At 52.1% G+C, this 27,470-nt stretch overlaps 2 protein-coding genes across 3 annotated transcripts; one reads left to right on the top strand and one right to left on the bottom strand.

The window, feature by feature from the left end:
* Nucleotides 1-2,473: 2,473 nt before the first annotated feature.
* Nucleotides 2,474-9,686, bottom strand: Pih1d1 (PIH1 domain containing 1). 2 transcript variants are annotated; one of them, XM_075953317.1, is made up of 10 exons: nt 9,550-9,686; nt 6,569-6,662; nt 5,981-6,047; nt 5,093-5,272; nt 4,213-4,274; nt 4,043-4,124; nt 3,625-3,727; nt 3,379-3,454; nt 2,679-2,822; nt 2,474-2,592 (listed from the first exon to the last, which is right to left on the bottom strand). In XM_075953317.1, the coding sequence occupies exons 2-10, from the start codon at nt 6,656-6,658 to the stop codon at nt 2,554-2,556; spliced, it is 843 nt and encodes a 280-aa protein (XP_075809432.1). In that variant the 5' UTR covers nt 6,659-6,662; nt 9,550-9,686; the 3' UTR covers nt 2,474-2,553. The 2 variants fall into 2 exon arrangements, with proteins under 2 accessions (XP_075809432.1, XP_075809433.1); XM_075953318.1 differs by lacking the exon at nt 9,550-9,686 and having other exon boundaries at nt 2,500-2,589; nt 6,569-6,884.
* On the top strand, nt 9,564-22,872 carry Aldh16a1 (aldehyde dehydrogenase 16 family member A1). Its single transcript, XM_075953316.1, has 17 exons — nt 9,564-9,697; nt 14,209-14,311; nt 15,442-15,568; nt 16,053-16,231; nt 16,309-16,386; nt 16,532-16,713; nt 16,798-16,950; nt 17,768-17,953; nt 18,260-18,355; nt 18,501-18,637; nt 18,758-18,863; nt 18,936-19,066; nt 19,446-19,613; nt 19,737-19,938; nt 21,460-21,645; nt 21,877-21,999; nt 22,608-22,872. Exons 1-17 carry the CDS (start codon nt 9,608-9,610, stop codon nt 22,767-22,769), a joined length of 2,409 nt encoding a protein of 802 aa, XP_075809431.1. The 5' UTR covers nt 9,564-9,607; the 3' UTR covers nt 22,770-22,872.
* The last annotated feature ends 4,598 nt before the right edge of the window (nt 22,873-27,470 follow it).

Below are 27,470 nucleotides of genomic sequence, written 5' to 3'. Positions count from 1 at the left end.
TCCTCGGGGTTTATCCACCTCCATCCTTGTCTTTCTGAGTTTTCAACTCTCCTCTTTCATCCCTTAGAATTCTGCTCCCTACTCCTGGGTCCAGCGGTTCCCTTCGCACTCCCTTAGAATATCCCTAGGCTCTATGACTCTCTGGGCCCCATCAGTTGAGTCGCAGCTTCTCCCTGAGTTCTACCCCCATCCCCCAGATGTGTCCCCCTACTCCTGCGGACACCTATCTCTGCGTTCTGGGGCCTGGCTCCTCCCCTTAAGTCTGTCCCAGCTGTGACTTCCTCTCGTGTCCTAGGATCTGTTCCTGCCCAAGTCCTCTTCCCAGTAGATTCCAATCCCAACTCTTGGGGTGGGGGGAACCCTAACTCTCTGGTGGCCCTCAAACCAACGCTTTTCCCTGTGCGCCTCCAGCTCCAGGTCTCAGCAGGGTGCTGATTTCCCCACCGTCTCTCTCCCCGCGTCGGACCACAAATGCATTTGGGATTAAATTTTCATGATGCGGCCCAGGAGGGGACGAGAGAAGCCCATCGAGCGGCAGGCGGGCGCGGACGATCTCGGTCGAGTCTCCAAGTCCCCGGGGAGGAGGGAGGCGGGCGAGCCGCGCGCACGCGCCACCTGGCGGCCGTGGAGTCCCGGACTGCGTGCGGAGGAGGCGTCCGCGGCTCCGGGCCAGGTGTGAGGGAGGAGCAGATGGTGAGGAGGAGGGAGTGGGAAGGGGGCCCCCGCCGCTGCCAAATCCCGGGCGGTCGCCCGCACCGTCACCATGGCGACGGAGGAAGGAGGAGCGCGCCCGGCCTCACACTTTTCTAGGACCTAGAAACTAGTCCTTCGGTGGCCCAGGGAGGGCCTCAGTCTGAACTAGAGGCCCCGGTGACCTTCGCGCTTGAGTCAGCCCCGCGCACGCCCACCACCCCACGTTTCTTTATGCCCACGGCTTCTAGATGTGACTGTCCTAGCTAAGACGCCTTAGAGGCTAAGGCTTCCTTGCGCCCTCACGTGGGCAGGGCTCGCTAGTTTGCTTGCCGACATCCTGGGGCAGGATCGATGTCGCTGTTGTACAGACTAGCGTGGAATTTGTCATCCTCCTGCCTCAGTCTCCAGAGCATGTTACTGAAGGCATACCCACCAAGCTTGGCTACAGGACAGACACCCTTAGGACTTTACCAGCTTTTCTCAGCAACGGTATGGCCTTGTTTTTGGTTTTGTTGTAGTTTTCTTTAACACAGGGTTGTTTCTGTGTGGCCCTGTCTGTCTTGGAATTCACTGTGGGGCATCTGACATTGAACTCAGAGATCCCGCCCCCCCCCCCCCCCGCCCGCCTCTGTCTCCTGAGGGCTGGGATTAAAAAAGCCTGTGCCCCCACTGTCCGGAATCTCTGAGTTCAAGGCCAGCCTGGTCTACAGAGCGAGTTCCCGGACAAACAGGGCCACACAGAGAAATCCTGTTTTGAAAAACCAAACAAAAAAACAAAAGCTAAAAACTACGTTTGGGGCTGGAGCGATGACTCCGTAGTTAAGAGCATTGTTGCTCTTGCAGAGGGCTGGGGTTCAATTCCCATCACCCTTACGATGGCTCATGACCAGAGGATCTGGCGCCCTCTTTTGAATTCTGCAGGTAAAACAGTGTGCATGCAGGTAAACCACTCATACATGTAAATAAATCTGAAGTGTGTGTGTGTGTGTGTGCGTGCGTGCTCAGGCTGGGATGCCACAGTGCGCCTTGTAGAGGTGAGAGGCCGACTTTTGGGAGTCAGTTTCCTCTACCACGTGGGGCACTGAAAAGGATCTCCAGTCCTCAGGCTCAGCAGCAGGGGCTAGTTCTGTCTGTCTCCTGAGCACTGGGATTAAAGGCGAGGCATGCGTCACCACTGACTCCCTTGCACAGGCTTGGCATTAGAGGCCCTGGGTTACAGCAGTACTGACAAGGGGAAGGAATATTGGGAAGTAGAGTAGGAGTGTCCCAAAGGCGAGACCAGCAGGCTGCGCCAGGAGGAAGTACAGCTGAGTCAGCAGGAAGTGGGGGGGGTGTAGACTTGGGTGTGTTTGTGATAGGAAGCTGGACCCCAGGCATGGACAGAGTTCATGGAGTAGAGGCAGGAGATCCAGAAACGCTGCTTGAGTTTGGTTGCTAAAAGATCAGGTAGCGTAACCCCGTCACAAGAGAGCACCCACTGCACGAGGAAGGCCATTCTAGAGAAGGGGGCACTAGAACGAGGAGAAGCAAGAGTCAGTGATGTGGGACACTGTTCTGTGAGGTTGCTGGGTGTCTGTAGGAAGTCACAGTCTAGGAAGGAAGGGGTCAGAGCTGAGCCTGGATGCTCTGGGACCATGAAGTGGGAGCACACGAGTAGGGTCAGCTCTGGGGCCCAGGGGAGACGAAGAAAGGAGTCCAGGGACGTCTAGGGGACACCAGGGTCAGAGCTGATAGCCCTCTTCCCCTCCACCCGCCCTGTCTTCATTTCTGAAGCTGGAAAGAACTGGAAAGACTGTTTACTTCACATTTAGAGAAGACACCAACATGTTCGCCACCTCTGGAGATACAAGGAGATTCCGGTCAAGACACTGACAGGAGGGGCAAGAACACCATCAGCTGCTGAGAAAGGGAAGAGAACGAGGGTTCAGGACCCAGCCTCCTCCGACAGATGCATGGCTCCAGCTTCCTCAAGTCCCACCAGGTACCTTTCTCCGGTGGTGGAAAGCAGCCCTGCTTGCCTCAGGGTTGATCCGCAGGGGAATGGAGGCATTGAGGCGGTACAGTTGCTGGGAGCCTCCCATCACCAGGTGACTTTCTCCAATCTCCAGGGTCAGCCCTTGAACTCCGTCCTGGGGATGAGGTAAGGTCAGCCCACAGCCCCAGCACTGGGAAACTGTGGCTACAAGGGCGTACCATGCATGGTTGTGGTTTCAATCCTCAGAACCAAAACAATGCAAACAAAATCAAAGGACAGTAACTCTAAGTCTCAAGGAACTCAGACTCGGAGAGCAGTGGCTGCACCTGCTGGTTTTCTGGGTCTGGGGACAGCCCCACATCACTGCCTCCAGAGACCTAACCCAAACCCAGGAGTCCAGGCCCAGCCTCCTCCCTCAGACCCAGGAGTCCAGGCCCAGCCTTCTCCCTCAGACCCAGGAGTCCAGGCCCCAGCCTCCTCCCTCAGACCCAGGAGTATAGGCCCCAGCCTCCCTCCTCAGACCCAGGAGTCCAGGCCCTAGCCTCCTCCCTCAGACCCAGGAGTCCAGGCCCCAGCCTCCTCCCTCAGACCCAGGAGTCCAGGCCCAGCCTCCTCCCTCAGACCCAGGACTTTGGCTCCTCGATGTCCTGACCCAGTCCCAGGGTGTCCAGACTCTAGTTCTTTTCTCTGACTAAAAAGCCGGCACTCACCAGCTTTGGGAGGTCAACTTCGGCCAAGAGGAGGTCAGGGGCTTCCAACCAAAGGTTCAGGTGAGGCCGTTCTGGGCTGTATGGGAACAATGGCAGACTGAGGGTGACCACCTGGTCTGACAGCCCTGTACCCTCTACTTGGCTTCCTGTCCCTTCCTCCCTCCATCCAACTCTGAGTCTCAGTTCTGTCCCTGCGTCCCAAGAGACCCAGGATGGTCATCAGCCCTGGTATTCATGAAGGCTCACCCTTCAAGGGTCCCCAGCTCCTGGATCCGAGGGCGTTGCTGGGAGCGAATGTTCTGCTGCGAGATGGAGCCCAGGAAAGGCCGATACTTCAGCATGCGCCATTCTGAGAGTTGCAGAGTGGGAGGTCGCTGAAGTGGGGTTCCCTCAGGTGGTGCCTCCCAGTCCATAGAGCCTAGGCCACCTTCCCAGACACTTTCTGCTCTGACCTGGCAATCTTGACTTTAGGAGGTCCTACCCACCTTAGCACCACCCAACACCCCCCCCAGCAGACTCCTGACCCCGCCCCTTCTCAGCCCCACCTTCACTCCCCAGAAGCTCCACCCCCTGCTGAGAGCTGGTGGAGGAAATCGCTGACACACTGGACTCACCTCTCCCAGTGTGCCATCCAGGCCGTTCCCACTGCCCTCCGGCCTCTCACCTGGATTTAGCTGTAAACCATACTTGTCCTCAAGCCCCTCTCTGGCAATGGTGACCACCAGCTCCCGCAAGAAATCGCTGTTCTAAGGTGAGACAAACAAGAGACAGGATGGTGGGGACGGGGTTGGGGTAAGCACCCTCCCTGGGCCTTGCCCATTACATACACCCCACCTGCATCCTCAGGTAGAAGTTGCTGTTGACGGCAACATCATAGGCAGTACAGCCCTGGCCTTCTGTGGAAAGAAAGAAGGAACAAGGGCCCTGCAACCCTCCGTGTAACACCCAAAACGAGAACTTACCCAAGGACCAGATCCAAGACACGGGAAGTGAGGCCAGCACACACTCCCCAGGCAACTCTGACCAGGTCCTTCTTGGCTTCCAGGCTCAACTCCAGGTTGATGCCCATATCCCCAAGACAGACCCTGATCCTCTCCAGTGGCCCCAAGAACCACCTCCCTCTATCCTGCCCACCTCTAGGAAAAAGCTCATGTCTGTTCTAGAGAACCCTGACTGTCCACACTTACAGTCTCTCCTCATTGATGCCCATCAGTCTAGTCACTGTATCCCCCAGACATGGCCCTTGTCAATTTCCCATGTAGCTCAGCATGGCCTCTAGCTTTCAGCAATTCTCTTGCCTCAGTAAGAGCTAATACTGTAAGAGTGAGCCACCATGCCCAGCTCACTAGTCGTCTCTGCTTAAAACCCTCTTCAAATCTTTCCTGAGACAGGTTTCTCTGTCTGCCCTGGCTGTCCTGGAACTCGCTCTGTAGACCAGGCTGACCGCAAACTCACAGAGATCTGCCTGCCTGTGCTACCTAGTGCTGGGATAAAGGTGTGCGCCACCACTGCCCAGTTAACTCTCCAAATCTTCTATCAGACTACTACTGTTCCAGGCAGCCTTCTCTGAAGCCTCCTTAACTCAGTGAAGAGCCCCAGGGCATGTTCCCTGAAGGCCTGGGTCAATCCGCTTTGGCTCCCAACCCTGACTGGAAGCTCCTGAGAATCGCAGGATCTTGAGGGAAGAGACTTGGTGTCTTCTGAGGGTACTGACTTGCATCCAGCTCAGCATGTGGCTCTCCCAGGCTCATGGGGATTCGGAAGCCAGCTTGGTCCTCCTCCAGCATCTGAAGCAGTTCGTCCTCAGTCACGTCCACCGGGGGAGGGATGGAGGGAGAGTGGCAGATGTTGATGAAAACCTTTCCTTCCGATGAGTTGGTCTTTATGCAGAAACCTGCACAGTGGGTTTATCTTGGCCATCTGTCCCTGGGCAGTCTCGTTCTCACCCCACACCCACCCTCTCCCTTTTTTGAGACAAGGTCTCTCACTCTGTACCGAGGCTGGCCCAGACTTGGGATACTCCTGCCTCCTGAGATTACAGGCCCTCACCACCACACCCAGTTCCTTCTCCATTTCAATTTTTATTACATGCACTTACTTTGTGTGTATATGTGGGTGGGTGTGTGCACGCATGTGCATTCATGCCATGGCTGTTGTGTGTGATGGTCAGAGAACATTCAGGAGTCACCAGGCTGAGTGCCAGGCCTTTCCTTGCTCAGCCCTCTTGCTGGCTCCTCTCACTCTCTGGCTCTGGCCTCTGTTCCCCTCTACCTCCCTCAGGCCCCTGACATTTTCTTACTTTCCCGCTCTGCTCTCTGTGGTCCAGTTTTTCTGATCTTCCTACCTGTGCATTCACCTAACTACTTCTAGGCCTTTGTATGCAGTTATGATCTCTCTACTTCATCCTGTGTCCCCTGCTCCTAGTTTCTCCTGACCTTTCTCAGGGTCTCCCATCCTTGCTCTGGGATACTCTAAATCTCTCTATGTGTACACACACAGACACACACACATACATACACACATATACATACATGTGTATATACATCTATAAGTATATAAACATTCACATATATGTTCCTATATATCTATATCTATTTCTCACCAGGCTGGGGCTGGATCTGTGTAGATTCTGACCTTTCCATCTGGGCTTGCTGGAGCTCTTTGGAAGCCTGTGAGGGGAAAAAAAAACAACCCTCCATGATGCTTCTGTCCTGTCAAAACCCTCATGTGCTTCCCAAATGTTTATAGGACACCTCGTCTGTGATGGCTGGGGAGCACAGGTTTTTTACTAATATTATATATATATATTTTTGTTTTTGTTTTGTTTTTTGAATCAGGGTTTCTCTGTGTAGCCCTGGTTGTTCTGGAACTCACTCTGTAGACCAGGCTGTTCTCAAACTCATAGATATCTGCCTGCCTGTGTATCCCCAGGGCAGGGATTAAAGGCGTGCGGCACCACCACCCGGCTCACTTATATTATACAGTCTAGCTCCCTTTTCTTTTTACAGGACTCCCAAGATCACCCCAACTCCATTTCTTTTAAACTCTGGTAAATTTTGAGCTAAACAACTACGATTCCCATAGGCCTCCTTGCTACCGCAGGGCATTCTGGGAACTGAAGCAGCATCTCTGAGCGCCAGTGTATAAATATTTAAACACCCAGATTCCCAAAAGTCCAGTCAGGCCGCACCTGCAGTAGCATCTCCTGAAACCGCACGGTCTCATCACCCATCGACTCTCCATCGCTTAGCTCTGGTGCCAGAAGCTTCGACTCCGCCATGGCCCTGAAAAAAAGTCCTAGGCGTTCAAAACGTGGAGAACTTTTCCCGGACAAACGAAGCCAGTTTATTGCAGGACCTCGGTCGATTCTAACACACCGCACTCTACCCAGAACTCTAAGATCTGTGTTGGTAATGGTCTACAGTTCCGTGCGAAGAAGGCACTGTCTCCTCAAGCGTGTTGGGTCTCTTGATCGGTCCTGTTTGGCCGATCCGTAAATGAAAGACACACTTCCGGCCTCTGTAACCAAGGAACTGAAGTAATCACACTTCCGACGAATCAAAGCCGGATCATTCAAGCAGGCCCCGCGCTGACAATTTGTATTAGAAAGCTGAAGTCACGCCCCCCCTAACTAGCCAATCAAAAGTAAGACCTGAGGCGGCTCGTGAAACGATATACTTCTTGAATCAATAAAACCTACATTTCTGCCCTTCACTAACAACTGCGGGCGGTTCAGTGCAGAAAGGACTGTCACTCTGAAAATTTAGTATCTCTGTATGTGGCTCTTGTCTATCGTGCGTTAGGCTCTGGGTCCGACCCACCCAACACACACACCCTTAATTTCAATACTATTAACTACCCTTTTTGGGCAAAATGAAGATTTTTGTTTATAAAAAAACCATGGGGAGGAGAAGCTGGAGAGATAATTCAGTTTTTGAGAGCCTACTGGTCTTCGAAAAGACCAGGGTTTGATTCCCAGCACCCACATGGTGACTCCAGGTCTAGGGGATCCAACGCCCTCTTCCGGCCTCCTGGGGGTACTCTATGCATGTGATTCACAAGACCTGCAGGCAGGCAAAATACCCATGCGCGCAAAACAAAAGCAAATCTTTGCTTACTTTAAAAAGAATAAAATATTAGTGCTGGAGAGATGACTCCGTGGTTAAGAACACGTTGCTTTCAGAAAGAACAGGTTCAGCTCCTAACACCCACTTGGTGGTTCACAGCTGCCTGTAACTCCGGCCCCAGTGGCTCCACGGCTCTCTTCTGGCCTCCACAGGCACTGTACCCACGTGGTGCACAGACATACATGTGAAGAAACACCCATACCAGTAAAAGACAAATATTTTTAGCTGAGTGGTGGTGGTGTACACCTTTAATCCCAGTACTTGGGAGGCAGAAGGAAGTGGTGCTCTAAGTTCGAGGCCAGCCTGGTCTACAGAGCAAATTCTAGGACTGAAAGGGCTCTAGAAGGCCGGCGCCTGGCAAGCACGGCTCTGCTGCCCGTGCCCTTCCTCTTTCCTTCTCCCCTGCTAAACCATAGATTACACCCCTAAAACTAGCCACCAAGGTCTAGTCTCTTTTTTGGCCACTTCCTACTCCTGCGGCTGACCGACAAGGCCTAGGAGTCAAAGTACTGAAGTCCAGCAATCACAAGTCCCCAGTCCCCTTTGGCTACCCTAATTAACATGGCCAATTAAAATTAAACACCTCACCCTAACACAGGCTTCCCCTTTCCCTTTATAAACTGCCATTTCCCCATGTGCCACGTCTGCCTCCACTTTACCCAGAGGCAGCCCTTTGTTCCTCCAGGGCCAATATCCTTCCCTCAGCCATGGCCTCCTATCCCCCTGTCATTGTCCCTCTCGGGCAAATAAATCTCCTTTATGTTGAGAACTTGGTCTTATGCTCCGATCCTTTCTTTCTATTTCTTTTTGGGTTTTCAAGACAGTGTTCGCTGTGTAGCCGTGGCTGTCCTGGAACTCGCTCTGTAGACCAGACTGGCCTCGAACCCTGGGATCTGCCAGTCTGTGTCTCCCAGGTGCTGGATCAAAGGCCTGTGCTGCCACCGCCCAGCGACTCCTGTCCCCAGGGCTACACAGAGAAACCTATATCTAAAAACAAACAAACAAAAAAATTGCTTTTCAACTATCCCTGAGACCCAGTGCCAGCTCTTGTTCCCTAGTGGACTCTTGGACTAAAAGCTGCACTATCTGCCTCCAGTTATTTCTTTCTACCCCCACCTCCAATTTTTTTTTTTTTTGTTTTTTGTTTTTCGAGACAGGGTTTCTCTGTGGTTTTGGAGCCTGTCCTGGAACTAGCTCTTGTAGACCAGGCTGGTCTCGAACTCACAGAGATCCGCCTGCCTCTGCCTCCCAAGTGCTGGGATTAAAGGCGTGCGCCACCACCGCCCGGCTGTCCAATTATTTTTTTAAGATGGGAAAACATCAAGAACATTTTTTGCCGGGCGATGGTGGCGCACGCCTTTAATCCCAGCACTGGGGAGGCAAAGGCAGGCGGATCTCTGTGAGTTCTAGGCCAGCCTGGTCTACAAGAGCTAGTGCCAGGACAGGTTCCAAAGCTACAGAGAAACCCTGTCTCGAAAAATCTAAAAAAAAAAGAGAGAACATTTTTTTTTCTGCCGGGTTTGTTGGCGCCTGCCGTTAATCCAGCACTCAGGTGGCAGAGCTAGGCAGATCTTTTTGAGTTTAAAGCAGCCCGTTCTACAGAGTGAATTCCAGGACAGCCAGAGCTACGTGGTGAGACGCTGTCTCAACAAAACAAGTTTTCCCTTTTTCTCTTTTTCTTGGTTTTTTGAGACAGGGTTTCTCTGTAGCTTTGGAGCCTGTCCTGGAACTCACAGAGTTTCACCTGCCTCTGCCTCCCGAGTGCTGGGATTAAAGGTGTGCGCCACCACCGTCCGGCCAATTTATTTTTCTAAAGAGTCAAAATGACAATATGCTGTCCTCCCAACGCTGGAGCCCTTCTGTTAATGCGGAGATCTCCGCCCCGCCCCGTTGCTGTTATCCAGGAAACTACATTTCCCAGCGTCCGCCCACGGGAGCCGTGGTGTGGCTCTAAAGGGGGAGGGACGCGCCCTCGAGCTCGCGCCACGCCCTAGCCTGTGGGCCCCGCCCCCTTGACCGGAGTGGGCGGTGCCGCCCTTCGGACCTCCACGATCCCAAGGTCCTTCGTCAGGCAGTCCTCCGTGGAAGGCGTTCGGCGAGCGATGGCGGCCACGCGTGTCCGACCCTGCGCCCGCGAGATTTTCACGACACTGGAGTACGGACCGGTGCCGGAGAGCCACGCATGCGCACTGGTGAGAGCTTGCCCGGCGGCGGCCGTCTACTCCCTAGCTCAGGCTTACGGGCTGCATTTGGCGCGCGGGTTCCCGTGGTCCTCTGCGGCATTCTCGGAAGCTCCGCCCCCCCCAGCTCGCGTGATTCCCGCCGCGAGTCTCGTGGACGGGATCGCGTGCCGCACGCCGCCGTGGCGTTTCTTCAGCACCCGTCAGGGAGGGGTGGTTCCTCGGAGACTCACGGGAACGCTCAGAACCCCAAGTTGGTCAGAACTTCCTGTGAACCCCCAACCCCTATGAGTTCCCATGATCCTCAGGGACCATTTGAACCCTTCAATTTAGTGGGTTTCTTTTAGAGATTTTCATGTTCATAATTAATCCTTAAGAGCCTCATGATCCTGGACTTCTTAGGGCTCTTGTAAGCCGTCAGGGTTTTCCAGAACCCACTTGGCTTCCTGGTGGAATTTAGTAGGTGCCTGGGATTTTTTTGCTCCTGGTCCCACTAGATACTAAGGGGATTGGAGAGATAATCCTCACTACCAGATGGGCTCCAGCTTCGGAAGGACAGCATTATAACACTCAAGTTTAAGAGTGTTAATCCCAAAGATTAGAGGAGAAAGACCACCGACCTAAATCATCATGGCAAAATTAATTAAAGCAAGCTTTTTTATTTCTACTCTAAGGCGGGGTTCAAGAGGTCAGCCTTGGATGTGAGGAAGATAGGGTTTTTATATTTTAGGTTTCCAAATGAATTCGGAAGGCAAAATAGTCTTTGAGGTTTCAGGAGCAGAAGATGAACTCAGCAAGTTAGAATGAGCGTGCTGAAACAGACAGGACTGTAACAAGGTAGCCCTAACCTCTTGAAGCAAAGATAGTCTTGTAAGATGGCTACAACTTTTTGAAACAAAGGCATGGTTGCCGTTTCCTGTAGCAGGCAGCACACAACTATTTGTAGTTCATTTAAGGTTCCAGGTTGGGCATAGCCCAATCCCTGAGAAACAGGTGCTGGTTAAGAGGGCAGGGTCTAACTCTGATAGCTGGCTGGAGGCCAGTCAGCTGTCCCTGCATGGAGTCCAGCATAGGACAGACACTGGGCTCTGGTGGTATGGAGACTGACTGTCCTGAGGTGGAGTCTAGTGTTGCTTGACCTTTGGGCTTCTCCACAAACAATTGTACTGGAGATACCAACCAGAGAAATGCCAGCGTAAAAAGATACTGCGCTAGGAGTAACTAGAGATACAGATGCAGAGAATGGCCGCAGATGGAGGCTACTTAGTGGTACGATGCCCGGAATAGCAGTAGTAGGTCGAAGGCGGAGATGGATGGATAGATGAATTGTGCCAACCTCTGTGCTAAGCACGATTTCACTTAATCTGCAGAACAACGGAGAGGGGATTATTCTTGTTATTTTAGTGACAGAACCCAGGGTTGATGAGCTGAGTCATTTTGCCCATAGTCCACACAGCTTGAAGGAGTTTTGACGTAGTGGGACACACCAGTAACCCCAGCATTTGGAAGACAAGGCAGGAGAATTTATGAGTTCCAAAACAGTCTCAAAAAATGAGAGAAAGAGCTGGTCCCGTCACCATGCTTTGGATTCTGAACCCATCACTTCACGTTCTCGGCCATGTGTGTCTGTCTGGCCTATCTCCTCCCTGTCCCCATCCCCCTCCCGCCCTCCCCATTTACTCTAACAAAAGTCTCAAGTTTACAATCTGAGCAGCTCAACTAAGCAAACATGTTTTCCTTGGCTTGAGCTTTGTTTTTGGAAATGTCAATTATTGTACAATTAATTCCATCTAAACATCCTGGATTCTAATTTCTCTCCAAAATAAAATTCCAAAGTTTGGCAACTTTTTGGCTCTAGTTCCCTGACAAAACTCATCTGGACCCAATTGTCTTGGCTTCTTTGGAGACATTTTCAGTTCTCCGTGTCCAACAGACGCTCGTCTCCCTCTCCTGTGGCCTGCCAGAACCCTGTGGACATTCTTGTGGGATTTGTTTTTCCCTTTGAAGGAAGTTTTCCATCTTTCACATGGCAGTCACTGTTAGGAACTCCCGTGTACTCATCACAACTTCAGCAGTCAGCAGCCCATCCAGTGCTCCCTTCTGCTTTTTCTCTTTTCTCCAGAGTGGTCTAAACAAATGCCAGCTGTGGTGCTGCTTTCCCATAAATATTCCAGCCTTTATTCCTAACAGATAAGGCTTTGCTGCACAGCAGCCCTGTTATTCAGTCCCAGAGCATCAACTGTCGTCCGGTATACTTAATGCACAGCTCACATGCCCTTGCCCCACTTCTGAATGGCTCTGGCCCTATGCACACTTCAATTTAGGACTTTTGGGTGACAGTTTTCCTTTTTAAAAGATTTTTATTTGTTTATTTTTGTTCTTGTTTTGCTTTTTAGTCCTCCCTGGCTGTCCTGGGACTAACTGTGTAGACCCGCTGGCCTTTAAATCATGGCGATCCTCCTGCTTCACTGTTCAAGTTATAGCCCTATGCTGCCACACCAAGCCCATTTTGCTTAAAAAAAAAAAAAGTAAAAATGACAAACCCAATTGTCAAGATAAGGGAAAAGCAACAGAAAGTGGGAAGTAGATGTTGGATTTAATAACCTTAGAAATGTAAGCAGGAAGAGGAAGCAGCATGAAGCCTGCGTAGAGAGTAAGGCACAGTAAAGGCCACAGAAGTAACTGTGTCATCAGGCTTGGGGATGTTTTAGCAGGGTCAGAGTGTTAGAAAACCCTGGCTAAGCCTGGTAGTGGTGAACACTTTTGACCCAGCACTCGGGAGGCAGGCAGGCAGATATCTGAATTAGAGGCCTGTCTGGTCTACAGTGCAAGTTCCAGGACAGTTAGGGTGACACAGAAACCCTGTCTCAAAAAAATAATAGCTAATAATAATAAATAAATAAGCCTCTGGCTAAGGTTATATGTTAGAGGACTGGAGAGATGGCTCAGTTAGCAGAGTGCTTGTTGCACAAGAGTGAGGACCTGCGTTCAAATCCCATGCTCCCGTGCACACAAGTCAAAATCCACCCAGACATGGTGGTGCACAGCTTTAACTGCAGCACTCGGGAGGCAGAGACAGATGGATTGCTTCTGAGTTCAAGACCAGCCTGGTCTACAGAGTGAGTTCTAGGCCAGCCAGAGCTACAGAGGGAGACCTTGTCTCAAACAAACCGTAAAAAAGCAGTACAGCAACATACATGTAATTCCACTGTGAAAGAGGCTGGGGCAAGAAGATCCTCGGGCCTGCTGGCCCGCTAATTGCTAATTGAAACTGAGCTTCAGGTTCAGTGAGAGACCCTCTCTGACAAAAGACAGAGGGGCTGGACAGATGGTTCAGCAGCCAAGAGAACTTGCTCCTGTAAGGGACCCAGGCACGTGGCAATTCATAACCATCTGTAACTCCAGTTCCAGCGACACTGCCTCTGTATTCTGACCTCTGTGGGCACTTCATATGTGTAATGCCTCACATACGTGCATGAAAAACACTCATACATATAAAAATGAAACCATAATGAGTCTTTTATAAAACAAGATAAACAGCAATTGAGGAAGACACCCAACATCAGACTTTGGCCTTCACATACAGTGTGCACACACACAAAATAATAACAGTTACATAGTAGCTAAGTACCAGAGCTGTGACTGAAAGCCAGGCCAGGCCTGTGCAGCAAGTACTTGTCAAGCCTCAGGCACAGACTCCACAGCCTGGTCACTTGCACGGGGCTGCAAGGCCTGTTGAGTCCTCGCTGTTCTCCCAGTGGTGGTGGCCGAGATGCAGAGGAGCAGGATTGCAGGAGTGAATGTACTTGGCTAGCTTAGCAGCCCCACAAGACACAGAGAGGCACGGGTGCTATTTCTTGCAGAATGCTGGCTGGGGACACGGTGTCCTGCACACCAGGTGTCCTGGACCAGTGTGAAGTTGACAGAGCTGAATCAAGTTGAGCAGTAGAGCCCTGGCCTAATATGCTCAAGGCCCTGGTTCCATCCCAGCACCAAGCACCAAACAAACACTACTGTGTGCTTCCAAACTTGGTCATTTCTCTATGGAAGGAAATGTTTTATTAATTATTTTTCTTTGAACATATTCTATTTAAACCAGGTATAGTAGTGCACACAGGAGAAGGAGACAGGAGGTTCAGGAGTTCATTCACGGCACCAGTGAGTTTAGACTACCCTGTCTAAAACAGAAAGAGAAACAGAAAAAAAAAAAAGAGTCCAAGATCTTGCTATGTAGCCCAGACTAGCCTGAGTACTGGGGTTGTATAGAGTATAGCTGAGTATTGGCTAACATGAGTTTCAGATGTTTTAATCATAGTAGAAATAATAATAATAATGGGCTGGAAGTATAATTTGGTAGCGCATAGGTCCCTGAGTTCAATCACCAGCATAAAGCAAACAAAAAACCAGAAGGAAAAGCATCAGCTGAGGGCAAGAGTACAAGAGTCTCCTCAAGGAGACTCTGGCTAAGTACTGAGCTGCCCCAGCTGCCTCAGGCCCTTGTCCAAACTCTTGTCTTCCTCCAGGCCTGGCTGGATACTCACAACCGCCTCTTGGGCCACTATATCAATGGAACGTGGCTGAAGCCAGAACACAGGAATCCAGTGCCTTGCCAGGATCCTATCACAGGTTTTTGATGACCCCAGTCATTCGGGAAGGACAAAGGCCTCTCTCAGAGCTGCAGCCGTATACATATACATACCCAGCGACCTGTACTCAGGCTACTGAGAGCAAGAGCCGCCATTGATGGTGGTCGTGGGATGAGGGTTCTCATCTCTCCTAGTGACAGCCTCACTAATTACAGTTCCTAGTGTACCCCAGAAAGCTCTTTGAAGCCCCTCTCTGTTAAATTTCCTTCCTCAAGCAAAGTGTGGTGGCTCATACCTCTAGCTTGGGCAACCCAGAAGCTAAAGCAGGAAGACCATGGGTTTAAAGCCAGTCTGAACTATAGAGTGAGTTCCAGACCAGCCTTGGCTCCATAGTGAGCCACTTAAAAAGAAGAAGAAAGACGGCTCTGTGGTTAAGTGTTAATGATCTTTCAGAAAACCCAGGGTCACATCAGGTAGCTCACAACCACCTGCAACTCCAGCTCCAGGCAATCCTATGCCATCTTCTGGTCTCTAGGAGGACCTGCACTCCAGTGCTCGTACTACACAGACAACACAGACACACATATATGCACATAATTAAAAATAGATTTAAAGGGCTGAGTGGTAGTAACACATACCTTTAATCCTAATATTCCAGATACAGAGGTAGGCAGATCTCTGAGTTCAAGGCCAGTCTTATCTACACAGTGAGTTCCAAGACAGCAGATTCTACACAAAGAAACCCTGTCTCAAAAAAAAAAAACAAAATAAATAATAAATTTAAAAGACATAGTAAGAGAGGGACTAGCGAGATGGCCCAGTGGTTAAGAACACTGACTGCTTCTGTCAAAGGACCTGGGTTCACAACCACCAGTCCACCAGTAACTCTGGCTCCAGAGGATCTGACACCTGACCCCTATGGGCACTGCGTGTATTATGTGCATACACACATGCAGGCAAAGCACTCATACACATAATAAATCCAAATGAATAAATAAAAGTTTGAAACTCTAATGAAAAGGGAAGAAGGAAAAGGAAGTTGGTTCCTGGCCTCTGGGACGTGGTGAGCGGTGAGCGCGGTGACCAGGGAGTGGCTGAAGAAGGAAGGGCTGACTATCTGCCTCCCTGGTCACCAAGGGCTTCCCAATCCGTCCCCCACTTGATTCGCAGGAGAAACCCTGGCCAGCTGCCTGCCAGCGCAGGCTGAGGACATCGCTGCAGCTGTGGATGCAGCAAGGACAGCCTTTCAGACCTGGAGCCAACTGCCTGGAGCTGCTCGAGCCCAACACCTGACCCAGTGAGGAAGCCCAACCAGGCCTCGTCCCTCAGGAGTCACAGGGATTCCATTTCCAAAGAGCCTTTTGCTTTAATGGCTCGTGTTTCCCGCATGCATGTGGGGCTCTAGTGGCCAGGATAGCCGTTGTTTCCCACAGTTCAGTGTCCTATCATGGGGGCTCGGTTTCTCAGCCCTCCATCAGAATCCAAGCTCCCTGCTTCCCATCACACTTTAGGGACAGCTATGAAGATCCCATTTCCCATAATGCAGTTGGATCAGAGACTCCGGTTCAAGTTCCTAGTATCTTTGGGACTGGTTGCTAATTGGGGACCAGGACCATTCTATAGTGTCCCCCCTCCAGAGTTTTGAGGCTCCCATAGATTACATTTCCTATACAGCTTTGGTACCTGCTGTCCCTGATAACTTATGGTTCTGCCCCAGAGGCTTGTGGGAATTACAGTCCAGGTTGCCCTGGGCAAGAACCAACTCCTTACATTTTCCAAAGATTGGCCAAGATTATCCAGAAGCACCAGCAGTTGCTGTGGACTCTGGAGTCCCTGGTCACTGGGCGGGCTGTTCGAGAAGTTCGCGATGGAGATGTCCCACTGGCCCAGCAACTGCTCCAGTACCATGCCGTCCAGGCCCATGCCCAGGAGAAGGCACTGGCAGGCTGGGAGCCTATGGGTGAGAACTTGTAGGCCCCGGAGCCCTCCCCATGCAGTAAACCACCCTTTCCAGCCCTCACTATGGATTTTTCGCAGGAGTCGTTGGCTTCATCCTGCCAACTTCTTTCTCTTTCCTGGACATGATGTGGAGAGTCTGCCCTGCTCTGGCTGTGGGTAGGTGAGGGCTGTGTCCTCCCCATCCCCTTTTCTCGGGGAGGATGTTTGGGGTCTGAGGGAGGAGGGCTGACACCTGGACCCTGATTGCGAGAAAGAGCCAGAGACTGGACTGCAGGATTCCTCAGTTGTTCCCCTTCCCCAGGCTGCACTGTGGTGGTCCTTGTGCCCCCAGCCTTCCCAACGCCTCTCCTCCTGGCTCAGCTGGCAGGGGAGCTCGGCTCTTTCCCAGGGATCCTCAATGTGGTATGTGGCCCTGCCTCGCTAGGGTCTGTTCTGGCCTCCCAACCTGGAGTCCAGAAGGTGGCCTTCTGCGGAACTGTGGAGGTATCTAAAGGGCTGGGAGTGGGCTGGGCATGGCAGAGGGCCAGGAGGCTCCTGCTGCAGCTGAAACCCATGGGCCTCCCTCAGGAAGGACGCGCTCTGCGACAGAGCCTAGCAGGCAAGGGGCCTCAGCTGGGCCTGGCCCTTGGCACAGAGTCCCTGTTGCTGCTGCTGGACTCAGCAGACGTGGACTCGGCTGTGGAAGGTGTGGTGGATGCCATCTGGTCAGACCGAAGCCTGGTGAGACCTGTGTGCTTGTCCTCAGATCCAGGGGTCCGCCATATTGTTCCAAAGACTTGGGGTGTTCACTCCCAACTTGTTTTACTTTCCGCTCTGTGGACCCTTGTATTATTTAAGACAGGGACTTATGTAGCCCGAGCTGGCTTCCAACTCATTATATAGTCCAGGCTAGCCTTGAACCTCTAGTCCTCCTGGAATTACCCGTATGTGCCACCAACTTTGTACACTGCACCTCTTGTCTACGGCTGCGCCTCCGTCCCTGAGGCCCGGCCCTCTGTGGGAGCCTGTTCTCCCTACACTGCCCCTGACTTTGCTTGTCCTCCGTCCCTGAGGCCCGGCCCTCTGTGGGAGCCTGTTCTCCCTACACTGCCCCTGACTTTGCTTGTCCTCCGTCCCTGAGGCCCGGCCCTCTGTGGGAGCCTGTTCTCCCTACACTGCCCCTGACTTTGCTTGTCCTCCGTCCCTGAGGCCCGGCCCTCTGTGGGAGCCTGTTCTCCCTACACTGCCCCTGACTTTGCTTGTCCTCCGTTCCTGAGGCCCGGCCCTCTGTGGGAGCCTGTTCTCCCTACACTGCCCCTGACTTTGCTTGTCCTCCGTCCCTGAGGCCTGGCCCTCTGTGGGAGCCTGTTCTCCCTACACTGCCCCTGACTTTGCTTGTCCTCCGTCCCTGAGGCCCGGCCCTCTGTGGGAGCCTGTTCTCCCTACACTGCCCCTGACTTTGCTTGTCCTCCGTCCCTGAGGCCCGGCCCTCTGTGGGAGCCTGTTCTCCCTACACTGCCCCTGACTTTGCTTGCTTCTGATACACTTTTTTCAACAGGGGGGGCTCAGGCTCCTCATCCAGGAATCTGTATGGGATGAAACTTTAAGACGACTCCAGGCTAGGATGGCAAAGCTACGGAGTGGACGAGGACTGGATGGGGCTGTAGACATGGGGGCTCGAGGAACTGCTGCCCGAGACCTGGCCCAGAGCTTTGTGGATGAAGCCCAAAGCCAGGGTGGACAGGTAAGCCCCAGTCACAAAACAGAGTCTTAGAGCTTGGCTACCTAACCCCTGTTTGAGAGTCAGAAACTGCTGCTTTGGGACAAGCCCAAAACCCCTGAGTCTGAGGGAGGAGGACCAGGTCTGGATGTCCAGGTTGGGTGAGGAGACTAGAGACTGGACCCGTGGGTCTGAGGGAGGAGACTGGAGTCCTGGATACCTAAGTTCAGAGAAGAGAACAAAGCCTGGAGGTTTAGGAAGGAGGGTTGAGATACAGTCAGGTCTAGGGAGGACAGACATCTATATCTGTATCTTTCTTCTCCTTCCCAGGTATTCCAGGCTGGTGATGTACCCGCCAACAGCCCATTCTTCTCTCCAGCCTTAGTGTCCGGCCTGCCTCCAGCTGCCCCATGTGCCCAGGCTGAGGTGAGACTCTGAGACCGCAGACATCCTTCCCTGCCCTTCTGTTCTGGTGACCCTATGACCTGGGGCTGTGAGCACACTAGACCGTCACTAGCTTGCTCCCCCAGTGGGTGAAGCACTGACAGGAGGCCCCTGACACCCCTTCTAGGTTCCGTGGCCTGTGGTTGTGGCTTCCCCTTTCCGCACAGCCAAGGAGGCACTAGCCCTGGCTAATGGGACACCACGGGGAGGCAGTGCCAGCGTGTGGAGTGAGAGGCTAGGGCAGGCCCTGGAGCTGGGCTACGGGTAAGGCTGTGTTTTCCCCCTCTGCCACTGCCCTATCCCCCCTCAAGTATCTCCCTCTCCTCTGCCCCAGCTTCCTGTCCCCTGCCCTCCCACGCCCTGGTGTCTTTACTTGCCTCACAGGCTCAAGATGGGCATCGTGTGGATCAATGCCCACGGCCTCCGAGACCCCGCAGTGCCCATAGGCGGCTGCAAAGAGAGTGGATCTTCCTGGCATGGGGGCCCAGATGTGAGTGCTCACCTTTCGCATTTGTATCTCTGCACACCCTCGGATCTCCTTGTGACCGTGCGTCTCTCACAGGGTCTGTTTGAGTATCTGTGGCCGTTGGGGACACCTTCCTTGGAGCCCTTCCTTTGCGAGAGTCTCAGCTATGACACATTTGGCCTTGCTGTGCCCTCCAAACTGCCGTCAGAGCCAGAAACAGAGCCCAGGTGAGCTGTTGCAGGCCTGGTAGTCTAAGCGTGAGGGTGAGGAGGCTGGAGAGGGCACTTAGGGTCTCCAGTTCTGAGTGTAGCTTTCTGGGTCTTAGGACCTCATAGTCCTAATCTTAGGTCTGGAGAACCTCAGTTCTACAATGGTTTGAGCTTTCCCAGAAGCAAGAATCTAGGGGTACCTTGGTGCACATAGGAATTTGAGTGTCCTAGAGGCTCATTACAGAAGCTCACAGCATAGGAATTCAGAGTCCTCCAGAGGTTCATGACAATAAAATTTTGAGTCCAAAAGGTTCACGGGAACTGAAATGGTCCAGCCAATATAATGGAGCATGGGGTCCAAGTGGACCCAACACCTCCTCACCCTCACTCTGTGCAGCCCAGCACTTGCCTATGGGCTGTTCGTTGGGGGCCGTTTCCAGTCTCCTGGGGCCCGGCGCTCCATGCCCATCCAGGATTCTTCAGGCAAAGTCTATAGCTGTGTGGCTGAGGGTGGAGCCAAGGATGTCCAAGGTGCTGTAGAAGCTGCTCACCGGGCTGCCGCTGGGTAAGAGGGTCCAACGGAAGTCCTGGGAAGCCCAGAGGTCAGGGCGCCTGGGCTGGGAGTCCTGTCTGGGAATAGCTGAGGCCAGGCTATGCCCCTCCCATATCTTGCATTGTTTGCCCACAGCTGGGGGGCCCAGTCTCCAGTGGCCCGAGGAGTCCTGCTGTGTGCCCTGGCAGCTGCACTGGAGCGTAAGAAGCCAGCCTTGGCCTCCCAACTAGAGAGCCACGGAGCAGCACCTGCGGTCGCCAAGACTGAAGTAGAGCTGAGTGTGAGGCGACTCCAGATCTGGAGCACGTGGGTTCAGGACCAAGGCCAGACACTTCAGGTCAGACACCTGTAAGCAGGTGGCCCGGGCCGGCAGCAGCCAGGAGTCAGAGCCCAGGCTCAGCCCCAGAAGTTCTAGAAGATACAACTAACCTTGATGAGAGGAGCAACAGATCAGTGCTTGGCTGAGAACCCAGAGGGCTCAGACAGGGCAGGAGGGGAAGGTTACAATTACTTATAGGACAGCAGGGTGTTCTCGAGTGTACACATGGTCAGAACTTCTCAGGTTATGCCATTTAACATCTGTGGAATGTAGGCTCGCTTACATGCAAGAAGGCTTTGTAAACAGGCATGGTAGTGCAGGCCTGGAAGATAGAGGCAGACAGATCATCCTTGGCCACATAGTGAAATTCTTTGTCCAGAAAAGAGGAGGGGAGGGAGGGAGAGAGAGGGAGGGAGAGGTGGCAAGGCTGGAGAGATGGCTCAGTGGTTAAGAGCCAGAGGACCCAGGTTCAATTCCCAGCAATCACATGGCAGCTCATGACTGTCTGTAACCCCAGTTCCAGGGTACCTGACACCCTCATACAGACATGCATACAGGCAAAACACCAAGTACATTAAAACAAAAATACTTTGGCTCATTCATTTCAAAATAAAAGAGAGAGAGATGGGCCACAGTTAAGAGCTCTTCCTGTTCTCACAGAGCATGGGTTTGCCCACAGCCTCCCGTGACTACCTAGCTCCCCTTCCAACACTCATATGTGCACATAACTGTGTCTCCCTACCTCCTGCACACACGTAGATACATAACTCAATAGATTAAGCCAGTACTCTACTCGGGAGGCAGAGGCAGACAGATGTTCCAGTTCAAGGTCAGTAGGCTGTACAGAGAAACTCTGTCTCAAAATATCAAAATAATTTAAGTAAATAATACATAAATCAGCAGAAGGGGTTGCACCCTTGTTTGTTTGTTTTTGTTTCCAAGACAGGGTTTCTCTGTAGCTTTGGAGCCTGTCCTGGAGCTAGCTCTTGTAAACCAATCTGGCCTCGAACTCACAGAGATCCACCTGCCTCTGCCTCTTAAGTGCTGGGATTAAAGGTGTGCACCACCCCCTCCCCCTGCCCAGTGCATGTTTTTAGTCCCAGCACTGGGAGGCAGAGGCAAGATCTCTGAGTGCAAGGCTAGATTGTTCTACACAGGGAGACCTTGTCTCAAAACAAATCAGAAAGTAAACCAGACCCAAATAAGGATTAGAGAACACTTGCCTAGCCCTAGCATGCTTGGAACCCTCTACAGTACCACAAAACACTGAAAAATCTCAGTTCCTCCATAGGCTGAGGCAGGAGCATGGCAAATTGAAGGCAAGACACAGAGGCCCAGCGAGGTTTCACTCATTCAGATCCACATAGCCAGCAGTGGCCACTGGGCTCCAGGGTTTTGTTCCCGAAACCAGCACCCCTAGTCACACTTTATTGGAGTTGCTCTGAACATAGGAACATGTCAAATGTGGGGAGGGGAGAAGGGGGCAGGCAATGGGGAAGGCTCTGGGAACTTGTCCTTGATTGTCGTCTGTCCCTGTAGGTAACAGGGTTGAGAGGCCCTGTGCTCCGGCTTCGAGAGCCACTGGGAGTGCTGGCTGTGGTGTGTCCAGATGAGTGGCCTCTGCTGGCCTTTGTGTCACTGCTGGCCCCCGCCCTGGCCCACGGCAATGCTGTGATCTTAGTACCCAGTAGGGCTTGTCCTCTTCCAGCCCTGGAGGTCTGTCAGGTAAAATCCTCTGCCTCCCCTCCTGCCTATGGCTGCTCCTAGGTCTTCTGGAGCTCAGCTGGCCTCCTCCGTCCTGGTAGCCTTGGTAACTTGAGTCCCAGCACCCCATCCAAGCCTCTATCACCCAAATCCTATTCCCTGTAGGAGCTCCTACAGCCACTCCCAGCTGCCCACTCCTCACCTGCCCTATTGCTGCTTGACCCCTGGGCATCTTACTCTCTCACATCCTAGGATATAGCCACCCTGTTTCCTGCCGGCCTTGTGAACGTACTGACAGGAGATCAGGACCACCTGACACGCTGTCTGGCCTTACATCAGGAAGTCCAGGCCCTGTGGTACTTCGGTTCTGCCCAGGTACTTCAGAGTCCTTGGTGGTGGTGGTGGTGGTGGTGGTGGTGATGGTGGTGGTGGTGGTGGTGGTGGTGGTGGTGGTGGTGGTGGTGGTGGTGGTGGTGGTGGTGGTGGTTTATTTGAGACAGGGTTTCTCTGTAGCCCTGGCTGTCCTAGAACTCACAATGTAGACCAGGTTGGCCTTGAACACACAGAGATCCACCTGCCTCTGCCTCCTGAGTACTGGGATTAAAGGCGTGCGCCACCACTTTGTGAAGGAAGAGGGTCTTCATTTAAAGGGCCTAAATGCCTCCCCTGCCCAAAGTCGTCATTTTGGAAGACCTATTGCTAAGGACTACACCCTAGCAATATCCTGAGCTCCAGGTCTACCCTCCTAAACCATCTGTTGGTGGAAGGGAAGTCCCGATTGGCAAAAGCCTTGAACAGGAGCACTAGGGAAGACGGGGTTCCCTGGCTCTACTTCCTCTGCATCTGGAAGGAATGCTGGCCAGGATCCGAATGTCCAGCCTTGTCAGGCACTATGTCCTCAGGCACAAGTCCTCGTTGCTAAGGAAGCAGCTGTTCGGCAACTAAACTACTGGCAGTACTAATCACATGTTTCCCCATCCCAGGGCTCCCAGTTTGTGGAATGGGCCTCTGCAGGAAACCTCAAGTCTGTGTGGGTGAACAGGGGCTTCCCAAGGGCCTGGGATAAGGAGGTCGAGGGGGCAGGACCCGAACTGAGTCTGCACGCAGCACGAACCAAGGCCCTATGGCTGCCGATGGGGGACTGATGCCTGGAGCTGCCCACTCTTGCATGCCCAGAGATACTAGATGCTTGGAATTTTTCTCTCAAATTTCCGATGGTTTCCAATAAACTGAGCAACTTCTACTGCTTTTGAGAGTGCGGGAACAGTGGCTTCTTCGTGTGTGGCCCTGTAGACAACCCTGGGGCAACACTGTTTGTGGGATGGCTAAAGGGAACTCAGCCCCATCCAGCACTCTAGGGTCATAGGAGTTAGAGGGAAGTCCCTGGAAGGCTCAGAGGTGGGTGGGCCGCCTCCTTCCCAACAGCCCTCTTTCTGAGCTGGAAGATCTGTATCCTAGCACATCTGAAGGGGAAGGAGATCTGCCTGTGGCAGCCAGAGCCAGGGGCCATCAGTACTGGGCCAGGTAGTGAGGGTACAGCTGCCAGGCAGGACCTGGCTTCCTGGACCTAGGCTGTGACTAGGTGTTTGCTCTCAACAAATCCCCATGGATTTAGCTGTAGTTTGGCTTGTGTTTTTGCTTGTTTTTCCCCATCTGGTCATTTTCAGCAAGGCCTCAAGGTATAGCTCAGCAAGTCTATACATGCCTCATGCCTCAGCCAGAGCCAGATCACAGACGTGTGCCACCAAGCCTGAGTTGGAAGAAAAACATTAAAGTTGTTTTGAAACAGGGTCTCACTATGGAGTCCTGCCTGACCTGGAACTCCGTGTGTGTGTGTGTGTGTGTGTGTGTGTGTGTGTGTGTAAAAGAAAACAACTTATGGGCATCAGTTCTCCACCCCCGTGCCCCCGTGTTGGTTCAGGGGATCACGCCCAAGTGTTCACGCAGTCAGAACCAGTGTCATTTTATCAGCTAGGCCATCTCAGCAGCCCCTGGTCTGAAATTCTTGTGATCCTCCCCCTTATGCCTCCCAAGTGCTGGGATTATATGTGTGTGCACGTGGCACACCCTGCGCTTCCTTAACTTCCTCTGCTAAGCCTTTTTACCATGGACAGTCATAAAGCAAGAAACATGAATAGATACAGAATCTCCGATGCTCACTGAGGCCGAATATGATGGCCACAGGAAAGAGAAGTGGATGGAAGACGCCAGGATGGCCGAGGTGTTGCAGTAACCCTGTATCTGGGCTACAGCTGACTGGTTGACTCGCTGCATGCTGGCTAGGCGTGCTCGCTTGCCCTCTCCTCCTTTTCTTCTCTTTCTTCTGTTTCTGACCTTCTCTCTCTCTCTCTCTCTCTCTCTCTCTCTCTCTCTCTCTCTCTCTCTATCAGTGTTGCCTGGGGGACTGGGCAGAGGGAGGCTATCTTAATCCATTTTCTTTGTTTTGTTTTTGTTTGTTTTTGTTTGTTTAATGGAGCCAGTCCTGGAACTCCTCTGTTGTAGGGTCCACTGCTACAGTCAGCTGGGGTTCCTGCATTGGGGGGACGCTAAGGCTAAGGAAATATCAGATGAAAGGAACTGAGACAGAAGCACAGGATAGAATTGGGAGGTCTGTTTGGTCATGCTGAAACTGCCAAACAGCCCAGAGTTCATTCCAGGACTAGCTTATAAGCAAAGGCAGAAAATTGCACAGCACAGACAGTCAGTATCTAAGACAAGACCATTCTGGTCCTTGAGTGAGCAGCCTCCTCTCTAACAGCGCTTGCTGCTCAGAAGCAGCCTTACTTTCTATCCTGATGTTCCTGAGGTTTGGCGTCGGCCGTACTCTTTCTACTAGAGAGGATGTTCTTTTCTCATGGGCAAAATCAGAAGTCTCACAGCCCTCAAGATTATTGTAAAAAGCAGCCAGGCAGTGGTGGCGCACACCTTTAATCCTAGCACTCAGGAGGCAGAGGCAGGAGGATCTTTGTGAGTTCGAGGCCAGCCTGGTCTACAGAGCAAGTTTCAGGACAGGCTCCAAAGCTACAGAGAAACCCTGTCTCAAAAAAAAAAAAAAAGTATTGTAAGAAGCAGAGCAGACAAGCGTGAACTCAGATGACTTATAAGTCAGAATCTACTCCAGATGGAAAATGAGTCACATGTGAACTCCCACACTCTGTAGACCAGGCTGGCCTCAAACTCAGAGATCCACGCATCACTGCCTCCTGACTGCAGGGATTAAAGGTGTGTACCACCGCCATGCTGATTGTATGTGTCTTAATTAGGGCTACCTTTGCTGTGATGTAACACTGAAGAAAGCCAAGGTAGGAGCTGATGCAAGGACCATGGAGGAGCGTTTACTACCTTGCTCCACGTTTGCTCAGCCTGCCTTCTTATAGCACCCAGACCACCAGGCAGGGTCGGCCTCTCTCACTGTGGCTTGTGCTCTCCCACTCACTATTAAGAAAATGCCCGCCGGGCGGTGGTGGCGCACGCCTTTAATCCCAGCACTTGGGAGGCAGAGGCAGGCGGATCTTTGTGAGTTCGAGACCAGCCTGGTCTACAAGAGCTAGTTCCAGGACAGGCTCCAAAACCACAGAGAAACTCTGTCTTGAAAAACCAAAAAAAAAAAAAAAAAAATGCCCTACAGGCTTGCCTGCAGCCAGATCTTAGCCGACTGAGCTTCCTCCCCTCCCGTGACTTACAGCAGGGGATCTCTAAAGTTCCAGGACAGTGGGGGCTACACAGAGAAGCCCAACAAAACCCAGCCAGCACAATGTTTTCTCTATTTTTATTATGTAAGTGGATATGGGCACATGAGGCCAGAAGAGTGTGGGATGCCATGGAGCTGCACCCACCATGGGACTGGACTCAGATCCTGTATGTGATTTTAATCTTGAGTCATCTTTCCAGTCCCATGTTTTAAAGCTTTCTGAGGCAGAGTCTTGCTGGGAGTGGTAGCGTAGACCTTTAATCCCAGAGACAGGGCAAGAGGGTCTCCTTGAGTTTGAGCGCAGCCTTTTCTATCTTGTTCCATGCCGGAGCTACGCTACATAGTGTACGTAGTAAGGGTGTTTTGGGAGTTCATTCAGCCAGCAGCCTTTGGGTGCCAGCCTGTTAGGATGTGGTCTGAGGTAAGTGCAGACAAAAAACATGTTTGCTCTCTCTTAGCTGATGGTCTGGATTCTGTTAGCAGCTTCCAGCGCCCACAGAGCAGAGGACCACAGCAACTTTCTTATTGTGAGTGTTCCCCAGTAAACATTTGTTATCTTTTATTCTGGGTTTTCGTGAACTTCCTTAACTACTACATAAGACTCTCAAAGAGGGCTGGAGAGATGGCTCAGTGGTTAAGAGCATTGCCTGCTCTTCCAAAGGTCCTGAGTTCAATTCCGGGCAACCACATATTGGCTCACAACCATCTGTAATGAGGTCTGGTGCCCTCTTCTGGCCTGCAGGCATACACACAGACAGAATATTGTATACATAATAAATCAATAAATATTTTTAAAAAAAGACTCTCAGCCACAGAGAAACCCTGTCTCGAAAAACCAAAAAAAAATAAAAAAAAGACTCAGAGAGTTTGACTAACCCTGGCTGAATTGGAACTCACTGTGTAGCCTAAGCTGTTCCAGAATTTTCTGTGATCCTCCTGCCTCAGCCTTCAAGTGCTGAAATACCAAGTCTAGTGTATCACTGTATTTAAGTTCCAGATAGAGATGCCAACAGTGTGAATGTGGGGTTCAGTTTCCAACACACGAGAAAGTTAAGGCAACACAGTCACAACGCAGGCCCACTCCCCACACCCATTCCCACGCCTACCATGAAGAACCTTCACTTTAAAAAAAAAAAAGAACTTTCACTTTTCACTCACAGGTTATTGGCCAAAGAAAGACATACATGCCGGAGTTCCCAGGAGGGACCTGAAGAGCTGCAGACCATCTACCTCGAGCAGGTGGATCAAGGAAAACTCTACAGCGTTTGAGGTGTAGGCCAGCAGTAGAGCTCCTGCCTAGTATCCCCCAGTAAGGGGCTGGGACATGGTTCAACAGCAGAGCCCTGCCCAGCATGTGTGAGCCCTGGTTCACTCACTAGAGCTACACAAAGAGAAGCTACGTTGTATTTTTGTCCAGTTTACTACCTCATATCCCAGTTAAGGGTAGATAAAAACTTCAACAACTTATGAGGACTAGGGGCTAGCCAAGCTCTCACTGTGACAAAGCCAGCACCAGTCAGCCTGGTTGTGACAGATTCCCTGGTGCTCTAAGAACATGCTAACCATGGCCTGCGCACCCCACAATCTATACAGCAGCAGTCGGAACTCGGAGCACAGGGGAGCCTAGGCAGACTGGAGTTGGAGATGCAGGACTGGTTGTTTTGCAAGACTCGGGCTGGCTTCAGTCTCAGTGAAGGATGGTTTTGCTGGCATTACAGGTGTGCACTGCCCAGCCTGGTTTCTGCTGTGCTGGGGATGGAATCCAGGGCTTTGCGCTTGCTAGCCAAGCGCTGTATGATGTGCGGCAGCAGGGTCTTGCCAAGCGCACAGCGGCAGCAGGGTCTTGCTAGCCAAGCGCTGTATGATCCGCGGCAGCAGGGTCTTGCGATGCGTCATCATGCATTATCGAAGAACAAGGAACCTGTGACTCATCGAAAGGACACAGTAGAGGCATGTGCATGAGGAGACCAGTGATCAGACTGAGGGAGCTGGCGCAAACCCAAGAACACCAGGAGCCTCGGGAAGCTGCTGTCCTAAAGCTCTTCTCCCCTGGGTCCTGCAGAGGGAGCCAGTTGGACTTCTAGACTTTAGACCTAATGGAGATAAACTCCCCACCTCCACCACCACCACCACCACCACCACCACCACCACCACC

The sequence above is a fragment of the Microtus pennsylvanicus genome, chromosome 18 (assembly GCF_037038515.1).
Source record: "Microtus pennsylvanicus isolate mMicPen1 chromosome 18, mMicPen1.hap1, whole genome shotgun sequence".
In the NCBI taxonomy this organism is placed as follows: Eukaryota; Metazoa; Chordata; class Mammalia; order Rodentia; family Cricetidae; genus Microtus; species Microtus pennsylvanicus.
This window is presented reverse-complemented; position numbering and strand designations above follow the sequence as displayed.